This window comes from Lacerta agilis, chromosome 5 (assembly GCF_009819535.1).
Source record: "Lacerta agilis isolate rLacAgi1 chromosome 5, rLacAgi1.pri, whole genome shotgun sequence".
NCBI lineage: Eukaryota > Metazoa > Chordata > Lepidosauria > Squamata > Lacertidae > Lacerta > Lacerta agilis.
Window position 1 is genome coordinate 53,192,451 of NC_046316.1, and position 19,489 is coordinate 53,211,939.

Below are 19,489 nucleotides of genomic sequence, written 5' to 3' on the forward strand. Positions count from 1 at the left end.
GCCTCCATTTCTTCCCCTTCTATTTGCCAGGAGGTGATGCTGTTTAGTAGCTATCAGTATATCTGAAATAGCACACACACAGTGGAGTAACAGAGGGTCTAATAACTCTGCCAGAGTCTTCACCAACCTCATGCATATGGCTTAACAAATGCTTCTGTACCCTTTCAATGTAAGGGTCTATCAGGCTCCTAATGTCAGCCTAATTTATGGACAGTCCTGGTGGAATAGACCAAGAGCCCCTCTAGCCCAGCATCCTGTCTTCACAGTGACCAACCAGATGCCTATGGGGCACCCTGCCTATGGAGATCAGACAGGCTCCTTTACTGTGCTCCTTTCAGCAGCTGCTAAAAACATTTTCATTTAGACAAGCCTGCCAATATATTTAGAGTGCTGGTATGTTTTTAGTTTATTGCTTGTTTCAATTTGTTGAAAGTTTTACTTGTTTTTACCAAGAAGTATATTGTTTTATTCTTTTTGTAAACCACTTTGAGGTTTTTTTTACAATCAAGCAGTACATCCGTTTTATGAAACAAATAAAACAAAAATAAATCCATAAGCAAGATGTGGGTGCTACATCACTCTCCCTACTTGTGATTTCCAAGCAAATGGTATTCAGAGATACATTGCCTCCAATACTACAGGTACTATACAGCCATCATGGTTTGCAGCCTTATCTTCCATCGACTTGGGTCTAAACTCCTCTTGTAATCATCCAAGCTGGTGGCCATTACTACATCTTGTGATGGCAAATTCCATTGTTTAACTATGTGTTGGATTAAATATTTTATTTTGTATATAGTGCAATTCTAACTACGTCTACTCAGAAGTACGCTTCATTGGATGGCGTGGAGTTCTAGTGTTGTGAGAGAGGCCTAGTCACTTTCTTCAACCATACATAATTTTGCACAAATGTTTCCCTTTACCTTTCTCCTAATCCCAAAAGGCCCAAATGTTGTAACTTCTCCTCATAGGGAAGTTGCTAAAGCTTCTTGATAATTTTGCCAGCCCTTTTCTGAATATTTTCCAGCTCTACAATAACTTTTTTGAGGTGCACCAATTAGAAATGTACACAGTATTCCAAGTACATTCACATAATAGATTTATGTAAATAGCATTATGATACTGGCAGTTTGGTTTTCAATCTCTTTCTTAATTCTCCCTAACATGGTGTTCACCATTTTCATAGCTGCCATACTCTGGGTCACATTTTTATCAAGCTATGCACTTCACCCCCAAAGTCACTTTCCTGGTCACTCACTGCCAGTTCAGGCCTAATCTGTTTGTGTAAAATTAGGTGGTGCTTCTTTTTTTTTTTTTTACCCCATTGTGCATACCGGTAACTTTTCACTTGCTTACACTGGATTGCATTTGCCTTCTTAATGTCCATTCACCATTATTTTGGTATTTTGGAGTGTCATACAATCCTTTGTTTTTACCACCATGAACAATTCGGATTCATTTGCAAACTTGGCCACCTGATTGCTCCGCATCATTTATGAACAAGTTTACAAACATAGGTCCCAATACCAGACCATAAGGAATTCCCACTTTTTACACCTCCCTTTATTATAAGAACTGCCCATTTATTCCTACTCTTTGCTTCTGGCTTTTTAGCCAGTTGTAAAGCTATAAGCGGACTTACCCTCATCCCTTGAAAGTCTACTTGCATGATAATATGCTTGTTGATAATCTTCCCCCACCTGGAATGGGCATTTCTGAAAATATTAGTAATTTTAGTCACTGTGTCATTCACCTGCTTACCTGTGAGTAAGTTCCACTGAATTCAGTAGCACATACAGGTACTTCTGAGTAGGCATAGATAATTGGAATGAAATAAAGAGTGTCACGTGATCAGTGAAACATTTTACTGTTTACACCAGGTATCACAATCCTGAAAAAAGTTACATTTTTGGCATTTGTTTTTCTTTGCAGGATTACTGCAGACTATGTGCAATCTTCCTTTGCAAGAAAGGAGTATTATTTATTTTTATCCATGTGATTGCTGCAGGTTTGAGCCACACTGCAAAGTCTAACAAATAATATTGAAGGATAATAAGAAACCTGCCATTAAAAGGTTGCATTGATCAGGTAATAGACACAGGCTAATGAAATAACACCTTTTTCGGGAGCTTCATCTATATTGTTCATATGTTAATTGGTTCCTTCTTTGCATAATAACTGTAGACAGCTAAATTACCTCAGCTGCTTAATGTGGCTGATAAAAGTAGCTAATGGCAGCTACTTAGCTACTTAATAGTAACAAGAGGACCTAGGCGATTACACTTACTAAGCTGTTCAGTTACAATGTTATAGCAAAAGGTGTGTGTACTTGTTACTATTAGGTGGAAGAATAGCATTGGGATTCAGTAGATGCTGGTTAATTGAAAATCTAGTGGAAATTCTCATTAAGTAGTATTTTAGTAAATCTGAAAATAGTAGTTTTAGGTATTATTAATGTTAATACAAAGCTCTCTGATTTACTTTGGTCTTACAATTATACAAGGTAAGTCTCAATTATTATTTCATGACTACAGATATTAAAACATTATAATTTTCTTATGGCTCCCTATTGAGTACATTGTTGAGCTGAACTTTGCAGCTAGGACTACCCAGTTCACAGCAGTATAGTTAAGAAGAGCCTTTTTAGGAAAAAATAACTTTCTTAGTCTTTTTCTAGGAGGAATTGTTATGTCTCTCTTTTAACAATTATGATCTACCCACATATTCAGAGGCAGATCCTCCTGACATGTATATGTGGTAATGGAGAAAACTTCACCTGCTGGATTGCTGCTTGTCATATAGCTGCTAAAGGCAGCTAGAAAAAAGGTAGCAACAATAAGGTGAACCAGTAGTATTTTCTGGACTGTAATGGATAAAAGAATAAACTTGTGTTGATTTTGTTTCAAACTATGATGTCTAGAGGCAAAGGGGTGGGGGAGATTGGTTGAGGAAGGGCCAGGGCCATGTGACTCATTAGGGTTAGTGGCGCCCTGCGCCACGGCACCCACCCATTAGGGGCACCCAGCAGCGGGAGTCTGGGACCGACCGGGAACAGCTGCGAGGGCAGCGGCAGCGGCAGCGGCTCTTCCTCTTCTCTCACCTCCTGCCTGGGAGAGGAGGCAGCTGCGGCAGCGCACAAAGCTACGCAGCGCCCTTCTCCCTCCTGCCCACCCCGCGGCAATAGTGGGACTGCTGAGGAAGCCCACACGGCAAGTGGGCCTCGAGCTGCCCTGTGCAGGGGGCAGGGAGGGGGAGGGGAGCCAATAACGTCCCCACCCCACCCCTTCCCCCGAAGAAAAAGGTGGAGGAGGGATTCATTCAGATTTGGGACGATGGAAGGGGTAAGCTGAGGGGGGGTCGCACTACCATTAGGACTCAGTTCGGAGGTAAGGATGGACTCGAGAGCATGCTCTCCATGCAGTTAGTGGTTAAAAACAAACAAACACCAACAAAAAGTCTTTTAAAGATGGAGGCGGGTTTTAAGGTCCTATTAGATTCAGCAGGGCTTACGCTCAGGTAAGTGCAGTTAGGGATGCAGCCTTTGTGGCCCAAGTTTTGTGTCCTTTTTAGGTTCAGGATGTCACTGGTTTACACCCCCCCCCACAATATTTGAAAATGTCAGCTTTGTACTTAAACACAAATTGGCCAGGAACTTCATTCTCTCTGTCTTTATCAATTTATTTAAAGAACAGCAAACTGGTGATTGCTTTAACTTTTTGATATGTGGTGATTTGAATCATGAGGATGAATTAGAAGAACTGCTGAGTCTTGAATGAGTCTTGCTTTGGAATTGAGGACTTCATTAGATTTTCTTTTGCCTTTTCATTTTATTTTGTTCTAAGGGCTTGTTAGAGATAATGTGCCAGCTCCTTAAAAAAAAAGTCTACAACTCTGGGGAACCTTTCCTAGAAAAGGTCAACAACTTTGGGGTCCCCCCCCAAAAAAGGTTGACAACTCTGAGAAACCGGGGGGGGGGAGAGGGATCTTTGCACCATGGCGCCGGATATGCTTAAGACAGCCCTGGGAAGGGCTATAGCTCATTGGTAGAGCATTTGTCTCGGGTTCAGTGCTGTGCATCTCCAGGTAGGCTTGGAAGAGACTCCTTCTGAAATCCTGGAGAGCTGCTTGAGTCAGTAGACAAAATTGAGCTAGCTGGATCTGTGCTTTTTTACTTGGTATAATGCAGCTTCCTGTATTGCTCAAAACCTAAGAGTTGTGTAGAACAGGGGTCAGCAAACTTTTTCAGCAGGGGGCTGGTCCACTGTCCCTCAGACCTTGTGGGGGACCAAACTATATTTTTTGGGGGGGGATGATGCAAGAGCACCATGAGCCCCGGTGGCTGCTTACCTGTGTCTTGCGCTGGCAGCGGCGGGACGATGAGTGGCATGCAAAAGGGCTCAGGAGAGGGGCTGCTTAAAATGGTGGCCGCTCAAGCACTGCTGGCATCAACAAAGCCCAGCCGCCTTCCTCCTCTAGGCAGGGTGGGGAGAAGACAGGAGGAGGGAGGGAGGGAGGGGGAAAGAACGTGTGTGTGCTGGTGATCCACACTGCGATTCCCAGACTGTCCGCAGGCCAGATCCAGAAGGCAATTGGGCCTGATCCAGCCCACGGGCCTTAGCTTGCCAACCCATGGTGTAGAAGATGGCACTTTGACAGGTGTACTTTATCATATAGGAATGAATCACACACCCCATTTTTCTCCTAAAGATGGAGAAACCATGTTCTCCATAGCCACTGATCCTGTTTCCTGGATAGATCTTAGCAAGTGACATTAGCATATATCAGAAACATTATAAATTGGCATTTTATTGGTCAGTCAGCTGTGTTTCATCTCCCACTATTATGTGCAAGAAGTCTTAAAACTTTCTCTTTCAGCTTTTCAGTTTAGAAAATACTTTGACTCCAGAGTCAATGGCAAGATACACTACAATCCATACCGCCCACTTGAGTAGTCCCACAGATTTAAATTGCATTTATGTAGTATAAATAGCTTGCTGTTTAAAATATCAGCAGTCATGATGGCATGTATAATCTGAGCTTCCTGCATCAACATAAACTATCTGATGCACTTCAGAGTAAGCAAATGTTAAAACACCATCTCTTTTCTCTGCCTTCAACCCCCCCACTTCTAGAGTTAGGCAAGTATCCAAGCATCTGTATAATCTATGTGGTTTGGTGGAGATAAAAAAATGAGAACAAATTCAACCCCCAACCCAAATATACTAGAATCATTGTTCACACAATACATTATCTAATTTGAGTGCTGTGTTGTGTTGTGTTGCACCTGTGGCTGGGAAGCCTTGCTATCAACAGCATGCAGGAGGGAGAGGAGGAGACATATATGAGGAAGTTGGCAGGAGTGGTGGGGAGAGGAGAGACAAGGGAAGAGTACTGTTGGTGGTTAGGATCTTTGAGGAAGGCAATAGGATTATGAGGATAAGGCAAAACAGTGGTGCTAAAGGTTAAGATCTTAAGGGACAAAAAGATGAGTGAACCCAGGCAATAGGGGAAAGAAGATGTTTTCTTCTTCTCTCCACCCACCCCCAGTGGGTAGGGGATGTTATGTACATACATATCAACCAAAACCTTGGCTGCAGGCCTCTGGTCTCTGTTTATGTTGGGTTGTATTTATTTTCTTTGGCCTGGTAGATGAGGCTTCTTGCATGATGCTAATGCTGTGACATGTTTGTTCATTCTTCTGACAAACTGCAGTTTGTAAGCTTGTTTCTGGAAACCATTCAGCTGTGTAACTGCATCCTTGACTCCTCTAGGTACCAAATGGTGCCATGTTTTTCTTTCTATACTATCAGGTTTGGGGGATATGTGTGTGACGCCAACTCCCACAAATTTAAGAATTGCCCCAACTTTTTTTTTTTAAACCTGTTAAAAAAAAGTCCACCACTGATAACTGCAAAGAAAAATGAAGACTGCCCTTCAGTTGATAGTAAGTTCTGTCTCCACCTTTTTAATTCTCCAAAACTGCTACATATGAGACACTGGCAACAGAAGGTTTGGAGGGGGGAATGGGGGGGGGTGAGAACTACCAGGGGGAGTCTTGGTCAATCAAGAAAGTTGGTTAAATCTGCTCAGACTTAATGATGAACATACAGTCATGCAAGCGGGGGGGGGGGGGGGGGAACGACGACTTTTTAAAAATGGTGGTGTGCGAGTTGTGCATCAAGCCCAGACACAGAAAAGTGAAGCAGCAGTGTGCGGCCATCTGTGTAATGAGATGCCTATTTCTGGGGATCTAATCAAGAGGCAAAAAGCAGAGTTGAGAAGCTTCTGCCCTCTCCTCTTTGGGGAGGTCCAGCTTGTGCTCCAGCTGTGGCAGTGCTAAAAGTATGGGAGAACACAACTCTCCTTGGCTTCGGCCAATCCCTTGCTGAATGATGAGGTAGTAGACTGCAGGCAGGGGAATCATCTTTTTAAAATATACTTCTCAACATTTTTTAAAATAAAAAGCACACCTTACTGCATGTAGAAAATACTGTAGAAGAGAACCAGGGGTATCCTCAGACCTTCAGGAAGCACAGACACTGGTTTATTGTTAACAGCATACATTGATTAGGATAACCAGGCACTGACCAGAGCCACCTCTGTCTCTGGTGCATTGCTGTTTGAAGCTGTGTGTATATGCCAGGCATAGGCAAACTCCGGCCCTCCAGATGTTTGGGACTACAATTCCCATCATCCCTGACCACTGGTCCTGTTAGTTAGGGATGATGGGAATTGTAGTCCCAAACACCTGGAGAGCCGGAGTTTGCCTATGCCTGGTATATACCATATATATCCTGTAGTTTCTTGAGAAATACTGCAGTTTGATGTGTTTTCCATCAAGCCAGCTGCTGTCCAATTTGAAATTGTAAGCCACATTCACTGCACAGTTAAGCTGAGGTTTGGGATAGCTATTGCACGGGTGCGGGTGATAGTTTACTGGGGAGCAGTTCTGCGGCGCTACAGGCATGGGGAAACCAAATAGGTAATGTGCATCTGGTGAAGAAGACACCCCCCACCCTCTCTGGTGTGATCAGCAGTATGCCAACGTCACTTGAAATGCAACAGGGAGAAGTGACCTGACTGCATTTTAAGCCACAAACGTATGCACAGCCATAGATGGGGAGGAGGCTGACCCTATGCTTCTTACCTGAATTTATGCGTCATACCTGTGCCTGTTGCTGTCTGCCTAGAAACCATTCTTCCTTGGAACATGGCCTGAGTTGGTCGGTGCTAGGAGCAGTGGTTACTACAATAGAGCCTGCCTCTTCTTCAGAAGAGTTGTGCCTGAATCCCTGCAGCAAGGGACCAAGCTTCTGCTAAAAAAAAAAAAAAAAGCAAGGGGGAGCAAACTAAGTGGAGCCCTTGAGACTCTCCCAGCTGGGTTTTTTTTCCTCATTCAAGTGTCTGCACCTGGTTGCTATCCATTTCTGTGTTCTTTTCTCCCAACAACAAAGCTTGAAATCTGAGCTTGAGGGGAGAGAACCGTTGAGGACTAAAGAGGCGGCTACCGGTAATTATGTTTCCTTGCCTACCTCCCGGGCTGTGCCAGAGACAGTAAATGTTCAGCAATTGCTGGTGTGCCACCACAGGAGTTGCTAGCACTGTAACTGGCTTCCGTCTTTCAGTCTCATGGAATCCCTTCTTCCTAGGAAACTTAAAGGGCACAGACTTTGAATACTTTGTAAAATTTTGTAGACCAAAGTGGAATTATCAGGTAGGAGGGAAGCGGCATGTGTGATAGGAGAGAGATAGAAGAAATTGGAGCATGTTGTTGAGGGTTAGATTTATAGGATCTTGGAGCAGGTGAAAAGCTGAGTAAACAATCGGGCAAAAGCTTTGGTTTCAGGTCTTAGGTCTGTTCAAATCTGTTTGATTTTCATATTGGAAGTGACTGGATTTTGATATCTAATTAGTTGAAAAGGTATCTTTTCTCCTTGATTTGAAATAATATTGTGGACAATGAGAGGGGCAGAAATGTTATAGCTGTCCTCATTTGGCTCTCGTAACCCAGAGGCAGATCTATGGCAGCAGCAGCAGCAGCTCCTCAACTTCTGATGGTCATCGTTGTTAGTACCAGGAGATGCAGTTTGTTCTCATTTGCTACATCCAAATGGAGATGCGATAAGGGTGCTCTTTTCAGGGTGATATATTATTGTAGTGACCTTGACATTATGGAAGTTCTCCCCAAAGAGATAAGGAATGGACAAACTCTTCAAATTTTTAAGTGGGCTTTATTTTGGGCTGCTGCTGCTTCATCAAGACTGTTGTTTTAGAAAGCTGTCTGATAATAGAAAGCATTTATATTTTCTTGGAATTTATTTTGTTGATCATTCATTTTGATTGACCTATGTTCTTAAAATATTTTTGCTATTATTATTATTAGTATTTTTAATTATAGTGTGCTTATGAGTGGTAAACTGGCCTTGGGTGGACTTTGTCCCTAAAGCAGGCATTCTCAACCTGTGCCCCTCCAGATGTTTTGGCCTACAACTCCCATGATCCCTAGCTAACAGGACCAATGGTCAGGGATGATGGGAATTGTAGTCCAAAACATCTGGAGGGTCGAAAGTTGGGGATGCCTGCCTTAAAAGCAGCCTATAAATAATTCTACGAATAAAACAGTTTTTTAGTGGTAGTAGAACACTTTGGCAGACACCCAGATAATTACTTGTCTTGTCCTGGCTCAATTTACTAAGGCCTGAAAATACTTCTAAAATCATGTTCTCTGATGTGCATAAAATGAAGTATCTATTTGAATTGCCTTGCAGCAATCTCTGTATCCTGGCAAAGCAGGAGAGTGTAAATAGACAGCTTTATAAAACTCTGTGTGTGAGAGTGGGGTGGGGAATAGTTTGCTAGTTTCTGCTTATCCGGCAACACCATTATGGGTCAGCAAGGCTTGTCCCAACGGGTTCCAAAGCCACTTAAGTATTATAGTATATTGTTTAAGGCACATGGTATTGTGAAAGCTCTGTTTCTAAGAAGTGTGTGTTTGTCTTGTGTGGCCAGGCATGTGATGAATCCTGGTTTGCATCACTCTTAAAAGAACAGCAAGCCCCTCTCAGTTTGACTTAGCTTCTGCAGGCCCATGAGGACAGATAACGAAAGTGTGTAGCTAAATATGTAGCTTTACCACAAACGGTGGTAAACTTTTGTAATGAATCAGCTTGTGCACATTTGCCTTTGCCACAATTCAGCACCTCTTACATTTGTCTCAACAGCTTGGGAGAAACCAGATGTGAGAAAGTGATGCTTGCTTGAGAAGAAATTGTATGCACCTTCTCCCAGTATGGCTCTATACTATCCAACTATGATGCAGACCTTTCCTTATAACTATCTGCCTCTTGGGCCAAGTCGACCATCAGATACGCCACACGCCCCCATGATCCCTCCAGTCCAGATGCACAACTTCTACAACAGGCCTCTTGCTGTGATTATGGACAATAACAATGGTTACAACACAAATCCAGCAAACCAAGTGGAGTACCATCACATCCATGGTGCAAATCCTTACTTCTATCCTTACCCTTTCTGGTACTTCCCCCAAGTGAGCCCTCTTCCTCTGTACAACCCCTATGCTAACTATCCTCCTTATGCAGCCTACCATAGACCAGGCTGGGATGTATGGCCTGAGGGATTCACCTTGAGAGGAGAGCTCCATTGGGGTAAGCTTGAGAGGATTGTGGGACCTAGGAGGGACTTGCCAGAATTCGTGAAAGATGATCTCAGAAGGGTCTATGGCACCTATCCAAGGACGGATGTTACCATAACATACCACAGTGGGGAATTTATTGTGAAAGGGGACCCTAGAGTTGGAGAACAAGAATACAGGGTAGAGAAGAGAATAATCCGAAACGAACCCACCCCAACTGCTAGTGAAGCTGAGGACAGCAGTGAAGACCGCAATAGGAAGAAGAAGAAGAAGAAATCAAAGAGATAACGCAAGTGGTTCAAAAAATACTGACTGAACATGTATCCCTTTGTTTAGACCTAAGATCTGGCGGCAAAGATGCTGAAAACAGAGAGATTTTTCTGTGACATTTTTATAGGTTCTAATAACTTTCTTAGTAGCTGTTGTATACTCACTAATATGCACACTTGCTTTTCTGTTGTGCTAATAGGAAGATGTTGCTCGTTTTTTCAACCCCTGCTCTTTTTTGTGACTCCAAATGAATGCCAGGAGTGCAGCCTTTCAATCGGATCAACCAAAAACCTACTGGTACTTATAAAAACTGACTGTGGATTTCTGGCACATTATCTTCCTAGTAGTACATTACCATTTTGCACCATAAATTCTTCCTGCCTCCCTCATTGTTGGAGGGATCTCTTTTCTTTCTTTCCTTCCCCCACCCCTGGCCATACAAGTAAATGACCATAGAGTTCACTATGGAATTATTCAGAAACTGAACCTGAAGTCACAGTACAAGGTGATGGTATACTGAGAATCTGGTCACACTCTGACAATGGACACACAACATACATAAATAGGATCAGAGTACCTTTATTTTAAACATCAGCACAGACAAACCTATTGTGAATTCCACCTTCTGTAATACGTTTTATGCCATTTGTGATTCTTTGATAGTGAGATGAACAATTGTAATGAGTTCTGCTTGGCCATCAGGTTGCACTTTGTATATATGCAAGACATAGAGCATTTTAAATAAAGGAAAACAAGCATGTTTTACTGTGTGAACATTTATTTGTGATAACTTATTATAAGTAGGGTGGAAATGACTGACATAAATAGTATTGTTTATTTGTGGGGTATCTGCATGCTTTAAAGAAGGAAATAATTCCTCTCTTATCTCCAAACTGTGGAGTGCAGATGTTGTCGTACAGCATAGCATAAGATTATCTCTTCTGTTGGTCTCAAGAAGTACACAGAGTTCAGGGATGAACAAGAGGACGGGTATAGTTGTAAAATACAAATAATATTATGACTTTGATCCATGCACTAATCTTTTGAGTTCCTCCCTAATGTGGCTATACTTAGAGCAGATGGGAATGCTCTGGAAGCTTCATGGTGCAGAAGGATGGGTGTCTAATAACTGTTCATGGTGCTGTATGAAAAGAGTAATGCCTAAAGACTGAACTTTACTAAATATACCATGTTTGATTAAGCATATCGGTCCATACATGCTGTTGGGACAATATTGGGGTGGCCAAGCTTTTCTTTCAGGCCATGTATAAGATTGAAGCCTTTTAAAGTGACAGTTGCAAAGTTAAATTTAGTGGGACATGGGAATAAACATGTATATGTTTGGGCTGCACATTTAAAGTATTGCCTTTTAACGTAACAATGCTAACTTTCTCAGCCATTGGTTTCATACTGTAACTTGTATGCAGTCACACTCATCTACTATTTTTGCACAGAGGTGCCGCCCATGTTTTGGCAAATGTAGCAAGTACAGGCAACACACATTTTTGCATGTGTTCAAAGAATGTGACACGTGGGCTGTTTTGGACCCAGAAGAGGGCTTACACTGCATCATACTGTCACTTTTAGGCTGATGGTATTTCTCTGTAGAAAGAGGAGGTGGGTGGATTATAAGATGTCAAAGTGCAGGTGTAGCAACATCACCTTAGCTCCACCCAGGTTAACTTGGGGTGTGCAGGCATGCAGCTGCTTGAATAGGAGAGCCACCTAAAAAGGATAATCCAAGTAGATGGCAAACATTCAGCTATATTGGCTTATGGTTATGTGTCTTGACGGATCCCCTTGATGACACACAAGATAACACACAAGAGTAAACTCGGCAGCTCCTGGAGTTTAGTTGCTGTCTAGCTGTAGAACTGAATCCACGGGGCGTTTCAATTGTTCCCAAAGCCTATGGAATTCAGTTCTCAGAGCTAGGCAGCCATGTGGGACTCCTGCTGGTTGAAGTGGCCATCTGTAGGAGAAAGCCAGATGCAATTATATTACTAGAGATGTCAAAATCCTTAATATGACAACATAGGGGAAAAACTAGTACAGTATATCGGTAGCATTAAAAAGAGAGACCACCCAGTATCAACTGCTAGCCATGGTGGATTCTATGCTCTGTCTCCACAGTCACAGGCAGTGATGCTTCTGAATACCCATTTCTTGAAACCACAGGAGGGGACAGTGCTCTTAGGCTCAGGTTCCGCTTGCGTATTTCCCATAGACATCTGGCTGACCACTGTGAGAACAGGATGCTGGACTTAAATGGGCCATTGGCCCAACCCAGCAGGCTCTTTTAATGTTTTTAGTACTTTTAAAAATAGGAAGTATACAGGTTCTCTATCCCCTGCTACTGCAGAGGGTGAGAATCTTAAATCTTAGAATTTTTCTTTGCCCTCCCATATATTTTAAGCCTGTCAAATTCCTGGTCTGCTTTTGCCCTCCTTTTTACCCATCCCACTGACATCTTCATCGCTCTCTGTTTAAACTACACTCAGCTGCAGAATTAATGGCAAGTCTGCCTGACTTCCGCCTCCTCTTAGGCCCTGGGTTTTTTCTCCACTAGGACAGAAATGAAACCTGCTGATTAAAAATAAATTGTAAAATCCAGGATTTTTGAATAGCTGTGATTGGGCAGGCATGTTGTATCTCTTCCACTCCCACTAAAATGATGGCAACAAAAAAGTTGCTGTATTTTGTGTTCAATAGTAGGTTTGTTGTCTCTCCAGATGAGTTACTCTTAAAAAACAAAAAAACTCAACAACCCTATGTAGTCATTGGTGTACTCACTGACCTTCTGAAAGATCATAGGGCTAGTTCTTTTTTGTTACTATTTCAATTTATGAGTATACATACTTTTAAATGGTGGTCTCTCAACTAAGTAGAAGCCTCTACCTTATTTTTGGGTGGCTACAAGATTGATTACATGTTGGTATATGATCATGTTATTGTCATATAAAACAGGGACTCCTCAGAATGTCTTCAGCCAGCAGAACCTCTAGTGCTGTAAATATCCCAGCATTAAGCATTCCCAAGGAGCAGGAAAGGGCCTGGTCTATGAGTTTTGAAAAATGTACCGGTAGTTGCAGGCTGAAAAGGTTTTCCCCAGCACCAGAAATATTTCTAGATTGGTGGGGGCCAGAAGGATAGGTTGCTTGATGAGATGGCTTCAGAAATCCCAGAATAATAGAAACCTGGGAATTTAGCCATTTTACTATATGTATGCCTGAAGAACCTCTCTCCAGATGAGGCTTCTTAGGCTTGCTAGGGCAACACAGTAAGAAGATTCTCATCTAACATCAAGGATATTTTGGATCAAGTGAGATGCATGCAACTCTTCCTCACCATCGTAAACTCTATGATAATCTGTGTGTACTGGCCTGGCCCCAAGACAGGGCATTTTGCAGCTGAAGGTAAAGGGCAAGATGCCCCGCTCCCCATTCTATGCACAGAAGCAAACTGTGGGTTGAATCTTACTTCAAAACTGGTTGATGGCAGAGTTTCCTTCACCACACCTGGAAGCAGCAGGCTAGGTAGCCTGCACAGCTTTGCCCACCGACAGAAAGGATTGGTCTGGGGACTTAGGAGGAATAGGGAGGGAGGGTCTACTGCCCCTCAGCACCTGTATTCTGAGGCGATCTCCTCATTCTGTCTAATGGTATGGTCAGCCCAATGTGTGTAGCAAGAACAAACCTTTGCCAGGATAACAAAAATGAGGGGCAAGTAAAAAAAAGTTAAAAACAAGAAAAGTGGTTTGGCCTTTGCAAGTTTAAAAGGGTTTATGTGTACAGGGCAATGGCTTGTGGAAACAGCCCAAGAGCTCTCCTTCAGACATAGGCCTGGCCAAAGCCGACACCAGTCCATCTTTAATTCTTGTGTTGTATGAGGGCAATTGGGATCCTCCCCTTCCAAACTAACACCACCAAGCCTTTCATGTGCTGGTGCCACAGCTCTGCAATTTTATCCCACTTGAAATTTAGGAACACAGGCAGCTGCGTTAGATTGAGTCAGACCATTGGTCTCTTCAGTTCAGTACTGTCTACATTGGCTGGTAGTGGCTCTCCATTACTTCAGACAGGGACTCTCTCCCAGCCCTACTTGGAGATACCAGGGATTGAACCTGGGGCCATTTGTCAGATGTCAGGCTCTGTCTTGGAGTGTCTTCCACCATAACTTGAAGGCACTTATTGACATAATCTTTTTAATGTGTAGAAACTAATTCCATTTCTGTCAATTCTAATGTGTTGGGTTTTTTGTTTACCCTTGCAGCTACTAGGTTATCTTTCTAGTTTTTTCTCAAGCCAATTGTTACGAGTGCAACAATGGGAAGTAGAAGCTGTGCTTTATTTTAGTTTTACACAATCATTTCAGTGTGCAGCTGGATAGGGGAGTATAGTGTCTCAGAACTGCTGGCACAAAATAGGTGAGCCGACACCTATTTTCTTCCCTTGGACTGTGATCTCAACTGACTTCAGCAGTGCTAGTACTCACTGCATTCAAGCCAGTTCACTATGGCGAAATATGTTCTAAGTAGGCAGAGACTGTGCGGGTCAGATAAGTGATATAGAATGTAGGAAGTGGAATATGTCTTTCTTCTTATGTGCAAGTTCCACGTCTCATACCCATACCCTGCCACAATACCCATTACCCAGTTCTACAACAGAGTAGCTAATCCTTTCTTTTGCAGCTCCCACACATGAATCCCATTTGCTGGACTAGCACCAAAGTGTTTCTGCCTTTTTGTTTGGAGCACAGGGATATAGGAGAGACACCATTCTTTCAAAAGGAATATTGCCAAAAATAATAATTGCCTAATCCAAACATGTTCTTTCTAGTGACTGCCCCTAAATATTAGAATAAAGCATGTTCTTGCTTTATTTCTGGCTTACTGCTTTTGGTTTATTTGAAAAAACCATGGCTCAGTTTGTCAGACCAGCGTATGCCTGGTTTGAGTGGCCCAGGCAGCAGAATTTGAATGGGGACCCGTATGGCCCTGGGCAGACACATGTTCATGATTAAATCAAAGTTTAAGACAAACTGTGGCTTATTGTGACATGTGAATGAAGCCACAATTACAGGCAATAGTGCAGCAGCTGCATTTGCATGAATGCCTAACTCTATAAAAGAAAAGCCTTTAGTATAAGTCTATAGTATAAGTCTAAAAGTATAAGTGCTGAGGCAGTTATTTACACAGCCCCTTCAAAAGTTCTCTATCTTTACTTATTAAATCTTTCAATAATATGATAAATTGTTATTTATTATCCCCACCTGACAGAGGAAACTGAGGCTGAAATTGTGTCTTGCCAAAACCTCTGTAAACTTAGATTTTAACTCTAATCCAAGTTCCTCTACTTGTCATCAGTGAGTTTCACTCTTTTCCGTGTGTGTGTGTGAGAGAGAGAGAGAGAGAGAACTGAATCCTGGTTATCCTTAATGGAAGTTTATGCAAACTACTTAAACTGCATTTTGTCAGAGATACCACCATCCAACTATTCCTACTGTTAAGATTTTTTTGCTTTGTTTTCCCATCTATTTAACCCAAATTTTATGTTCCTGCATCTTAAACAATCTCACCTCTTGCCCTTCCTTTCCTATCCACCAAAAATAGAACCTCTACTCAAACACACCCTTAACTGTTGAAAAAAAACAAACAAGAAAAATGTACGAAACGCTAGTAGTTTGAAATGATAGGTCCTTCTTCAAGAACAAGATCATTCACTATGTATGCTGCTTTGATTTGGAATACTAGCCTACAGTGATACTTGCTGAGATTTAATTTTTAAAACTTCAGGTTCTAGAACATACAAAATGTAGTTCAAACAAGAAAAAATTCTCACCATACAGAGATGTTTCTCTGCCTTGAGAGGCACATCTCTCATTTTCAGCACATAATTTCAAATAGTGATATGAAAACAGCACTTACCTTTTAACTCTTCTCTGCTGTAGCTCCAGCTGTTTCTTCCTAGGCTGCAGAAGAAAGGCAGCCAGAGGCACTTAAATATGACAAGCCACTTACTCACTTCTCTTCCTGGACTGCTGAGGCAACTTCCACTGCCCCCTCCTTTTCAACCTTTTGGTTTCCAGGCTTTTCTGAGAAATGAGGAAAGCGTGGGAGGGCAAGTCAAGCATCCCGCAGAAGCAAGCCTGCCAGGATCCAGTTCTCAAGAAACTCCCTGGACCTGTCATTGCAGCTGTCTATTCCCAGAAAAAGAAAGAACGCGTGAAAATAGAAAGGTGAGCAGGAGGGCAGGGAGCCATTTCTGCTGGAGGCTGCATTTTCTCCTGCCTTGTTTGAACAGAAAAGGAGGGTCCTGCCATCTCTGTTAGGTTTCTCTTCTCCCCCCACCCCACTTCAGAATTTAGCAGCTGAAGCACAATTGAATGGCTATCAATATTCTTGTTATTTCCAGGTACATGCTATAGTGACCTCTCATTACAAACCCTTCTGTTCCTTAGTTATCTATTGATACCCAATTCAGGGGGAAACAGAATGGATCATCCCAGGTGCAGTGGTTGCTTCTTCTTGTCATAAATACCGTTGGACAAATTTACACATGCTATTCAATCCAGGTGAAAGTGGGTGGCGCTGTGGTCTAAACCACAGAGCTTATGGCTTGCTGATCAGAAGGTTGGCGGTTTGAATCCCCGCAACGGGGTGAGGTCACATTGTTTGGTCCCAGCTCCTGTCCACCTAGCAGTTCGAAAGCACGTCAAGTGCAAGTAGATAAATAGGTACCGCTCTGGCAGGAAGGTAAACGGCGTTTCCGTGTGCTGCTCTGGTCCACCAGAAGCGGCTTAGTCATGCTGGCCACATTACCCGGAAGCTGTCTGCGGACAAACACCGGCTCCCTCAGCCTATAGAGCGAGATGAGCGCCGCAACCCCAGAGTTGTCCACGACTGGACCTAACGGTCAGGGGTACCATTTCCTTTATTCAATCCAGGTAGATTTAAAAAAATGTCTGCATGGACTGACAACCAAACTAGCCCTGCTGTCAACTGTTGGGCCCCCAGTGTCTTGACAGGGCTCACCAGTGCTGATTCCTATCCTGACACGCGCCTCCAAGTCTGGGAGTAGCCATCTTAGTTTCCCACAATGCCACAGACCTGCCAATACTATGCCAGCAGTGGTATTGTGGGAAATGTAAACTATCACCTGTACTGCTGCCAGATAATCCCATAGCCATGTCAAACCTGGAGCCATTTTTGAACAAAGCCCATGAAGTAGTTGTGTGACCTGGTCCTCAAGTTTAGGGTCATTTCATATTTACATATTTGTAAAATATTGGCACACGTGCACATGAAGGTTATTTGTTGTTATGCCTAGGGATTTTTTTCAGCCAGAACTCACGGGAACTCAGTTCCAGCACCTGTCAGGTGGGTTCCATTGCTATTATGAGAACAAGCTCATGGTGAGTTCTGGCAACCTCTTTTTCTAGAAAAAATGCCCTAGTTATAGCACCTGCAGCTTCCCAATAACTCACTGAATGAGCTACTCAGTCTCATGCTCAACACTGCCACCTGCAAGAGCAGCCTTCCCCACCCTGGTGCCCTCCAGTTGTTTGGGACTACAATTTCCATCAGTCCCAGCCAGCATGTCAAAACATCCAGGTTATGGAAGGCTGTGCTGGACTCTAGCAGAGTAGAGAGTTAGAACTGCCAGTAGCCTGCACGTTTCATTACTGTCAAACATTAGGCCTACACATTAGAAGCAAGAGCCAATTTAGGACTGCTGAAGTGTATGCTTGTCATTCTGTAATCCTTCCTACCTAGGCAGCAAAGGCTGAGAAAGTCAGTTACTCTGAAAAAATGACCTTTTTGGCTAGCCATCATTAGGAAGCACAATAGTCTATTGTTTATCAAATAAGGAAAACCAGAAATTTCCTGGATTCTAGTTTACAGGAAGCACAGAAACAGCATGAATGGAGGCAAGGAAATTAACTGGAGGGACAGATCAACAGGAAAAGCGATGTTCCTCTGAAAACACATCTATGATACTCTGTGCTGATACTTGCATGAGAAATTCTATGTGGAATATGTTATTATTTATTTGCTTAAGAAATTTATATATTGCTTACCTACAGTTGCCTCTAATCATTGTAAAGAATGTTGTGTGTGTGTGTGTGTGTAATTTTCAGTGTCCCACAGCTGTCTGTATCACTGTTCTGAGCATGGGGGTCTGTGTTGCATACTTATGATTGCATTCCTCCTTCCTCCATCTCTTTGTGCCTCGTTTGGTTTATAAGCCTACTGGGGTAAAGAACTGCCATGCCTCTTCTTTGGAAAGCATCATGTACATAGAAAGATGCTGCTACATAGAATAGTATAATTGTAAAGTTGGAAGGGTCCCTAAGGGTCATCAAGTTCAATCCCCTGCAATGCAGGAATCCTGCCCACAGCCTTCTCTGTGTGGGCTCAAACCACCAACGTTCTGGTTAACAGACAGCCACAGCTGAGCCAGAGTATAATAGTAGATGCATATTTCAACAAATAAATGATGAAAACGTTCTGATGAAATAGCATTGTGATCAGGCTCTTATCCCCACATTATGATTTATATAGACAATTTAGGACAGTCTGCACTGGTGTTTCACATTTTGCTTTGGCTCTCTCTTATCCTTCCCACTCACTGGAACCAATCTCACGGTAGCCCAACAGAGAGCCAGAGTTGTGTCATTTGTTGTATGAGGTTATGAAACACTTTCAGGTGACAACTTGTTGGGATAGATCACTCTAGATTTTTGCAGTGAATAATCAGAGAAGACTCAAACCATTTTTATGCTAAACAAAACAACCCACATGGCACTCTGCCCCATGGAGGTAAAAGGCACACTAAACCAAATAGTTAACACACCTTTTTACCCTGGCTTTTGACACGTGAGGTGTATGTTTTTAGGACCCACCTTATTTTTATAATTGTAGTTTGTTTTAAAATATTTCCCCCATTGGGTTTTAATGCTGTAACCCGCCCTAGGATTTTTGGGTAGAGTGGGTAAGAAATACTTGTTAGGTAGACAGATAGCATTATTTGAACTATGTTTTTATAGACCTAAATAAGGTAAGGTGAAAGGTAAAGGACCCCTGGACGGTTAAGTCCAGTCAAAGACGACTATGGGGTTGCGGCGCTCATCTCACTTTCAGGCCGAGGGAGCTGGCCTTTGTCCACAGACAGTTTTCCGGGTCATGTGGCCAGCATGACACTAAACCGGTTCTGGCACGAGTGCCAGAGCGCACAGAAAACGCCTAAATACCACACTATTGACCAGATAGTCTTAGTTGGTGATCACTGCAATTGTCCCCCCTTCTTACAGTACTTTTATACTATGCTTTTTACTGGACTAGTTAATGTTAGAATTTTAATATCACTTTACTTGTTCTGAGGGATTATCATGGCTACTGAGATTGTCCTGGCTTTGTGGATTAGGTACTCTTGAGCAGTGAGAGGAAGCTACTCACAGAATGCAACTGGCAGAAACAGACAGGATGTTTCATTGAAACTATTTCATTGTGTACTGGAGCAAAGGGGAAGAATAGGGGTTTTCTGGTTCACTATTTAAAGTTACAGT

General features: G+C 42.7%; 1 protein-coding gene across 5 annotated transcripts; it reads left to right on the forward strand.

Annotated features, from left to right (window-relative positions):
* Positions 1 to 2,014: 2,014 nt before the first annotated feature.
* C5H10orf95 (chromosome 5 C10orf95 homolog) lies at positions 2,015 to 10,685 on the forward strand. Of its 5 annotated transcripts, none has more exons than XM_033149804.1 (2): positions 2,015 to 2,088; positions 9,222 to 10,685. In XM_033149804.1, exon 2 carries the CDS (start codon positions 9,290 to 9,292, stop codon positions 9,938 to 9,940), a length of 651 nt encoding a protein of 216 aa, XP_033005695.1. In that variant the 5' UTR covers positions 2,015 to 2,088; positions 9,222 to 9,289; the 3' UTR covers positions 9,941 to 10,685. The 5 variants fall into 5 exon arrangements, with proteins under 5 accessions (XP_033005695.1, XP_033005692.1, XP_033005691.1 ...); XM_033149801.1 differs by lacking the exon at positions 2,015 to 2,088 and adding an exon at positions 2,248 to 2,319; XM_033149800.1 differs by lacking the exon at positions 2,015 to 2,088 and adding an exon at positions 2,254 to 2,503.
* Positions 10,686 to 19,489: the final 8,804 nt, after the last annotated feature.